The sequence below is a fragment of the Monoraphidium neglectum genome, assembly GCF_000611645.1.
Source record: "Monoraphidium neglectum strain SAG 48.87 unplaced genomic scaffold scaffold01300, whole genome shotgun sequence".
In the NCBI taxonomy this organism is placed as follows: Eukaryota; Viridiplantae; Chlorophyta; class Chlorophyceae; order Sphaeropleales; family Selenastraceae; genus Monoraphidium; species Monoraphidium neglectum.
In genome coordinates, this window is record NW_014012328.1 from 7,629 (window position 1) to 15,214 (window position 7,586).

Here is a 7,586-nt window from a genome sequence, read left to right on the forward strand (position 1 = left end):
CTCTCTCTCTCTCTCTCTCTCTCTCTCTCTCTCTCTCTCTTCTCCCGCAAAACACGGCATTGGCCTGCTAAATACAGCGCAGAAAGCACACCCCCATCCCGCCCCTGGGGCGCCTGCCTGTGCCACGGGCGGGGCGCATTTCCGCTGTACCCAATGGGAGCGCAAAACGGCCGCCGGCGCGCGTGCCGCACCTCACACAATCGGTTGCGCTGGTGGTGCCGTCTGCCCTTGCCCGCCTCGGCCTATTGGGTGGCTTCCCTATTCTTCCTGCACTCAATCACGAGCGCCCCCACCAGACCGAACAGAGAACAGCAAAACCGCCCAATCCTCACATCATGGCTTTTGAAAAATAGCAAAATCCCAACCTCCAGGTGTACGAGGCGACGCGGCGGCGCATCTTCAGCCCCCGCAACAGGTTCTACTTCAGCGGCCCGAAGCTGACCGGCCTGGGGTCGCCCCACACGAGCCCGCGGTTCGTGTGGCCGCTGGCGCACGCGGTGGAGGCGCTGACCACGTCGGACGCCTCCAGGCAGGCGTCGCTGCTGCAGGTGAGCAGCTACAGGGAAGTTACGCAATGCATGAGCAGCAGACTCCGGCTTGTTGACAGGCAGCATCGATAAGTTGCATCCCGAACGCACCCACCAATCAACCCCCCTCCCCGCCCGCCCGTCTTCCGCAGGATCTCCTGCAGATGGCCGCCGGCAACGGCCTCGTGCATGAGTCCGTCAGCGTCGACAACCCCGCGGCCTTCAGCCGCCCCGAGTTTGGGTGGGCCAACGCGATGCTGGTGGTCGCGGTGGAGAGCCTGCTGGGGATCGACTGCGACGCGGCGGCGGAGGAGCGGCGGCTGGCGGACATCGAGGGGCGCGAGAAGTCGCAGGTGGGGGTTCAGGGTTGTGGCTATTGGATGGAGGGAGGGGGGCTGTGGTGGGGAGTAGTGTAGGGGTTTTACGGCGGAGGAGCAGGCACCCAGGCATGATCAGCAAGGAACGGGGGGGGGTTTGGGGGTTCTTAAGGGTTGGATGGAGGGGGTTCGTTGGGGATTGGTAGGGGCGCGGTGGCGCGGGAGCAGCGGGACTCAGATGCCGCTGCCGCCTGAGGGGCCCCCGGCCGGCGCCCTCCACGAAAGCGCACCAAGCGCTCGAACTTGAAATGATGGTTGAATGGAGTGCAACTGACATCTGAATTGAATGGCAATCAGATTATATAAGGTTTTGGATTCTGAAACAGAAGCGATTCATGTGTCTGCTTAGGATTCAGTCAACAATGACTGGCCGCATTTGTTGGTGCAGCGCCTCCTCAAAGCGCCACATCTTCATGTCACTCGTTGACGCCCGATGTTCACAACGAACTTCTCGCCCCACTCCCAGGTCCGCATGCCGGCCAACAAGGGCGCCGACCTCCCCACTTACTACGAGCTGCTGGAGGCCACCATCCAGCACGTGTGATGACATCACTCACTCGGTGACGTCATCGAGTGACGCCGCGTGTGGCGGCGCCATGCGCAGCTTTTCGCATCACTTGCGTGATGGGGCCGGGCGGTTTGGTGCCAAGCGGGGCGGCGCACCAGCTGCGCGGTTTGGATGGGGTGCATGCGACAGAGGCGTCACGAGTCGCGGCAGCAAAGGGGCCAAGGCTGCCAGCTGTGGCAGCCGGGCCGTTCCGTCTGCGGCGAATGGGACGGCTCTTGACCTGCGACCTGCCTGCGGGCGCAGTCATCTGCAGACCTCTGGGGCTCAGGGCACATCCCTTTGTTTCCCGCTCCTTTCTTTTGAAAATACACGCGTCAGATGCGCCAACATCGAAAGCCGTCTTGCATCAGCATCTCTGTTTGGAATGCGTTTTTGAGGAGCTTCCATCCTAGCTTACCTTGGTGAATCAACACTGGACTAGATGGCCGTTGGCCAAACCCACTAGGCAGCAGCCGACGTTTCGAAGCGACATGCGAAGCAACAAGATGTGTAAATCCTGGTCAAACCTTGGTCAACTATGGCGCGCGCAGGCCGATCTGGTCGCCCAATTCCCAGGAGTTCCCTCGCCACAGCTGCTGCCACGTCATTCTGCTGAACCCCATGAAGCTGTTTTTGCAACTGGGATGGGTGTAGGTGGCCGGCAGACCGACCCCAGTGGCCCCAGCTGTTCCACGGCTGGGGCCACAGCCACGGTGCATCAGTGTAACGCACCGCCCAGATGCATCAGATCAAGCTTTCGCACTTGTGCGCCAGTGAAAGGGGGACAGGGGGCGCCAATTCATATTGTGTTGTGGAGTTACAAGCTTCACCAACTTGATTCAAAGCTGCTTGCAACCCAATGGGCCTAGCAACCTTGTTGGCAGGCAAGGCAAAAGGTGTGTGTCGACTGCATCTGAAGGATTCACAATCTCCTGATTGGCCTCGTAACATCCACCCTGTCAACAGCTATGGAAAGCCCCCCGAGTGAGGAAGACTGCAGCAAAGCAGTCCGCACGCGCGCAGCATACGGGGGCTGCAATCCGCCCAGCTGCTGCCCAGCGCGCGGCTGCGGTTTGGGGTCGCCCGGGCTGTGTTTTTTCGTCCCCGCGCCCCGGGATCCCGGGCATCGCCTACTACACACTTGTGGAATGCAGGGGTGGCTGGCAGGCCCGCAGGCGCCCTGCTGCCGGCGCGGGTCGCGCAGTCGTGCCTGACCTCAGCCGAAGTGGGGTATCAGGATGGGCGTGGCTTCGCCGGGTGCTTATGGTGGTGGCGCATCAACCACCACAACCGGGCTGTTGCAACGAAGGCACCGCGCGCCGGCATTGTTGCGGGGCAGGTTCAGGGGTTGTGTTGGCGCGCAAAACAGATGCTGTATGTGCTAAAGGACTTGCTTGCTCGCTACAAGCGAATCCCCTCTTTTTCCCCCATTTGTCATTGGCGTTCGGCTTGTACAGCCGACCTGTTTGTTCTGCTGCGCGGTGCAGGCGGCGCGTGCCAACCGGCGCAAAGGAAGCTGTGTGCCGTGCGTGTCGGCCGGGAGAGCGGGGCGAGCCGCAGTGCGTGGCAAGCAAGCGGGGAAAGGGTCGACGGGAAGTGTGCGTGTGGGGTGGGTGGTCCGCTCGCTCGCTGCGGCGAATGTGGTATATTGAAAAGAGACGGATGGAAGAGCCTCAGGCGGTGCGCAAACAGTGCAGGGTCACGCTGGGCAAGTATATCCCGACACATCAATGTATGGGGTGGGGCCGGTGTGTTGGGTGGCAGGTACGCGTGGCGGTTGACCTGAAACTGAGAAACACAGGGCGGTGGGTGTGCTTGTGGTCGTTTGTGGAAGGCCGACTCTGACATGCAAGCAGGAGACCTTTGTAGAAACTCCAAACATCGGCATTGCGGGCTGGCGGCGCCGGTCAACGTATGTGGTGGGCGCCTGCACGCCCGCCTCCCTGTTTGTCTGACTGACTGACTACACGTATTTGTCGCGCCACGCCGCCGAACAGCCGACGCTCAACGTAGATGGTCCAACAACCGTGTCACTTCCCTGGCCGCCACAGGGCTTGCTTGCATGAGCATCCAAGGCATGCCCTGTCTGCACGCAAACCTCAGGGCAGGCGCGCCACTGCAGCGGCGAGCGCGGCCAGCGCCATGGGCACCTGCTGCCTCGGAGCCGACGCCGACGTTGACAGCAGGCGCGCCACGTCAGCGCCGTCGCCGCCGCCGCCCCTACCGCCGTCGCGGCCGCCGCCGGGGCCGCCGCCCGCACGCGCCCCCGCGACGGCTGGCGCGGGCGGCCGCAAATCCAGGAATGCATCCCCCGTCGGCGGCGTTGTCAGCAGCAGCGGGGGCGGCAGTGGCAGGAGGTCGTCGAAGGGCGGCGCCCTTTCCAGGCCGCCTTCCCTCGGTCTTTTGCGCGCGCCGCCGCTGCTCCCGCCACCACCGCCGCCCCCGCCGCTTAAGCTGCCAAAAACCGGGGCCTCGCCGCATGCCAAGGGCGAGCCCGCCGCTAGCGGCTGCGTGGCGCCGGGCGCCCGGCCGCGCAGTCGCAACAAGGCCCGGGGCGGCGGCATTGCGCGCGTTTCCAGATCATCCCTGCGCTGCTGCTGCTGCTGCTGCTGCTGCTGCTGCTGCTGCTGCTGCTGCTGCTGCTGCTGCTGCTGCTGCTCCTCCTGCTGCTTTTGCTCCACCTCCTGCTGCAGCTCCAGCTGCTGCCACGACGCGTGGCTTTGTTCGCACTGCCATGAATCCATCGCCGCAATCCCTTCTGCCTCTCGTCCACCCGCCGGCGGCTTGAGCGGCGCCGCCGCCGGCTCAGGCAGCTGCGGCGCCTGTGGGCAGCGGGTCTGTCCCCGCTGCCCAACAATTGCCGGCAGCGGCTGCAGCCCAGGCCGCCGCCCATGCACGCGCTCTCCAGCCCGCGCCGCGGCGCCCGCCTGCACACCGGGCATCGCGTCAGCTTCCACCGCGGCGACGCTGCCACATTCCTCCTGCTCCTTCTCCGTACCCGCTCGATATGGGTCACTTCTAGCGGCCTGGTTGACACATGACTCAGGAGCGGGCGGCTGCTGCTGCTGCTGCTGCTGCTGCTGCTGCTGCTGCTGCTGCTGCTGCTGCTGCTGCTGCTGCTGCTGCTGCTGCTGCTCCGCCTGCTGGTCGACCGCCGTCTCGCGGGCCTCGAGCGCCCGCTGCTGCCGCAGCAGCTCCGCCAGCTGCCGCTGCTGCTCCTGCTGCCGCTGCTGCAGCGCGCCCATCTGCTGCTCCTGGCGCTGCTGCACGTGGGCCCGCAGCACCCGCCACATGCGGAACAGCTCTTCTGGGGTTTGAATATTGCAACGCAAAAAGGCGCCTGTGTGGGTGAGCCGGCCAAGGGCTGCTGCTGCCGACCCCGCCATCCCGCTCTGCTGACGCGGACTGCCAACAGTGCGAGCGTTGACGCGTTCGCACGCCGCTCGCTTGATCGGGTGCGCGCGCGGAATCATCAAAGCACACTAGTAATCCTCTTGATCACCAGGTATATCATGACTTGGGCCTGTAATACTCACCTGGGTCCAGCGCTCGCAGCTGCGAAGCCAATTCGGGAGAAACCTTCCCGCTTTCCAGGGCGATTGGCAGCAACGCCGCCATAATCGCCATCGAGCGGTCGAAGAGGCTCTGAAGCTTGTTCATGCGGGCGCAATACACGCTGTCGGGGTAATGCTTGGGGCCCTCCATCACCACCTGAACCACAGTCGCGCCAGATCAATCGGGTACCGTATACGTGAATGTTGGTTGCCGCACGTAGCCAAGCGTTCGCCTGGCTTATGTCACAGTGCTACAGGCTTCTGACTTTCCGGAGGGTGTGAATGTGCATGGGATGAGCGGTGCACCTTGGACTGACACGCAACTGGCACGTCTCGCCCCTGCCAAAAGCGTCCGCCTGCACCCTCGGTATCAAAGAAACGAGAGAAGTATTTGAGAATTTGATTCGACTGTTGTTTCATTCGCAACATCGAATTCCGTTGAGTGGGACAACAACGAAAACTTCCAGTCCTACCGGGACTCCGGGACAACAACGACCAAAGCGCCAAAGCGGATGAATCTCGTAATTCGTGAGAAAGTTTTACAATTTACTTAGGGTGATGTCAACCGCGCTCGTCATGCCGCGGTAGGCAGGTCGGAAGGTGCTGCGTGTCCTGTGAGGATGACTGATGAACTGGATGCAGCCAGGCCTACCGTGCAACCCACGCGCCCTTTTCACTTATGTTTGCAAGAACAGCGGCCTTTCAGCATTTGACATCCCTGTGGGACCCCACAGGCCACAAGCACCCCCTGAGAAACCGCAACCGCCGTGCACCTTTTTGAATCCTCGCACAGCAGAAAAGCACCTCTGGGCGACCGTTACAGGGGGCGGAGTCGACGCAGCTGCTAACTTTCGCACCCAAAGCACGCGGGCAGCCGAAGCCGCCGTCCGCCCCGCCCCTGCCAGACGCAATAAACGACTGGGCTTGCGACAGAACGTCACGCGCGGTGCCGCTTGCCGCCGCCCCCGCTGCTCTCCCGCCTGCTGAGCCGCCCCCTGTCCCTACTCCTGCTCCTGCTCCTGCTGCGGCCCCCGCGCCGCTCCTTGCTCCTGCTCCTGCTGCGGCTCCTGCTGCCGCCGCGGCGCCGCCGATCCCGTTCGTCGCGGCTGCGGCTGCGCTTCCGTCGGTCGCGGCTGCGGCTGCGGCTCCGGCTGCGGCGCTCGCGGCCCCGGTCGCTGCCTCGTCGCAGGGCGCCGCCGCCCCCGGGCTGCGACTCGCGCTCGCCCCTCTTTTCCGAGGCCGCCCCCCTGCTGCGGCTTCGGCTGCGGCTGCGCCCCCTGCCGCCCCGCTCCTCTCGCTGCTGCTCGCGGCTGCCGTCGCCCCGCCTGAGCGATTCGTGCCCCCGCTCCCGAACGCTGCCAGCGCTCCTGCCGTTGTCTGCCCGCTGCTGCTGAGCGCCTTCCTCCGGCTGCTGCTGCTGCTGCTGCTGCTGCTCCGCCTCCTGCTGCTGCTGCTCCTGCAGCTCCAGCCGGGCGAGGAGGTCGGATCTGGCGGCCGCGATCCTCTGTTCCACGAGATCTGGGGGCGCCCCCTCCTCTTCCAGCTGCTCCCTCAGAACCAGCAGCTCCCCCTCGATCTGGCGGGTGGTGGAATGGGATGTCGGAATTCGAAGCGCCGTGGTTTGAACAAACGAAATTAGGGAATATCCAAAGGACCAAGCGGGGAAACGGTCCTTCGGGGATGCATACGTATGGGTGAGTGCGGCCGGGCTCGCGTGCCGCCGGGCCCTCACGTCGCGGCGCCCGAGTGTGTGCGCATGCTGAAACCCGCGCTTTGCAATGCCGGCCCCTGCGGGAGGCCGAGGGCGCCCCGGTGCAACCCTGAACCCTAAACCCATACGACACGACACCCCCAAAAAGCACACGTCCAACCACGGCAGCGCCCCGCCAGCAAGGCCGGGCGCCCCGCCCGCCCACCTTCCGCATCCGCCGCCGCCGCTCCTCCTCCGCCGCCGCGCCCGCCGCCGCCGCCTCGCGCTCCGCCGCCGCGCGCCGCTCCGCCTCCTCCCGCTGCTCCCGCTCAAGCGCCGCCTCCAGCTCCCGCGCCGCCGCGGCGGCCGCCGCCTCCGCCTCCGCCGCCTCCCGCGCCGCCGCCGCCTCCTGCTCCGCCGCCAGCCACTTACTAATCGGCACCGCCGGCTGCTGCTGCCGGTCCTCCTCCTCGTCCACCTCCTCCCACCGGGACATAGGAAGCGCCGGCGCCGGGCGCGGCGCGGGCTGCTCCTGCTGCTGCTGCTCCTGCTGCTGCTGCGCCTGCCGCTCCGGCTGCTGCGCCTCCTCCTCCCGCTGCTGCTGCTGCTGCCCCTGCTGCTCCTGCTGCGGCGGTGCGTCGCCCGTGTCGCCGGCTGCTTCAGCGGTGCCGGCGGTACCGGTGGCGGGCGTACCGCGGCTGTCGCCGTGAACGTACTGATCCAGCGCCATCAGGCGGTGGATGCACATCCATCTGCCAGGGGGTGGGGGGTAGGGGTGGGCATTACAACAGGGCGACGTGTATATGAGGCGATCACAAGGGGCGCGTGTGGGGAAGTTGACAAGGCCCCTTGAACGGGGTGATTACCCGGGGGGGGGGGGGGTGTGAACCA

The 7,586-nt window shown here is 65.2% G+C and overlaps 3 protein-coding genes across 3 annotated transcripts in view; 1 reads left to right on the plus strand and 2 right to left on the minus strand.

The window, feature by feature from the left end:
• Positions 1–1,448, plus strand: part of MNEG_7383 (Meiotically up-regulated protein) — a gene marked incomplete at both ends in the record, with an annotated part of 3,226 nt that extends 1,778 nt beyond the window's left edge. Inside the window, 3 exons of the mRNA XM_014044144.1 lie at positions 372–548; positions 680–880; positions 1,371–1,448. Of these exons, the coding sequence (XP_013899598.1) occupies positions 372–548; positions 680–880; positions 1,371–1,448 (456 nt within the window). The remainder of the gene's footprint in view (positions 1–371; positions 549–679; positions 881–1,370) is intronic.
• Positions 1,449–3,550: 2,102 nt separating this feature from the next.
• MNEG_7384 (hypothetical protein) lies at positions 3,551–5,156 on the minus strand (the record flags this gene model as incomplete). The annotated part of the gene is made up of 2 exons (XM_014044145.1): positions 3,551–4,758; positions 4,988–5,156. The coding sequence occupies 2 exons, from the start codon at positions 5,154–5,156 to the stop codon at positions 3,551–3,553; spliced, it is 1,377 nt and encodes a 458-aa protein (XP_013899599.1).
• Positions 5,157–5,942: 786 nt separating this feature from the next.
• Positions 5,943–7,586, minus strand: part of MNEG_7385 (hypothetical protein) — a gene marked incomplete at both ends in the record, with an annotated part of 2,631 nt that continues 987 nt past the window's right edge. The window contains 2 exons of the mRNA XM_014044146.1: positions 5,943–6,581; positions 6,922–7,447. Of these exons, the coding sequence (XP_013899600.1) occupies positions 5,943–6,581; positions 6,922–7,447 (1,165 nt within the window). The remainder of the gene's footprint in view (positions 6,582–6,921; positions 7,448–7,586) is intronic.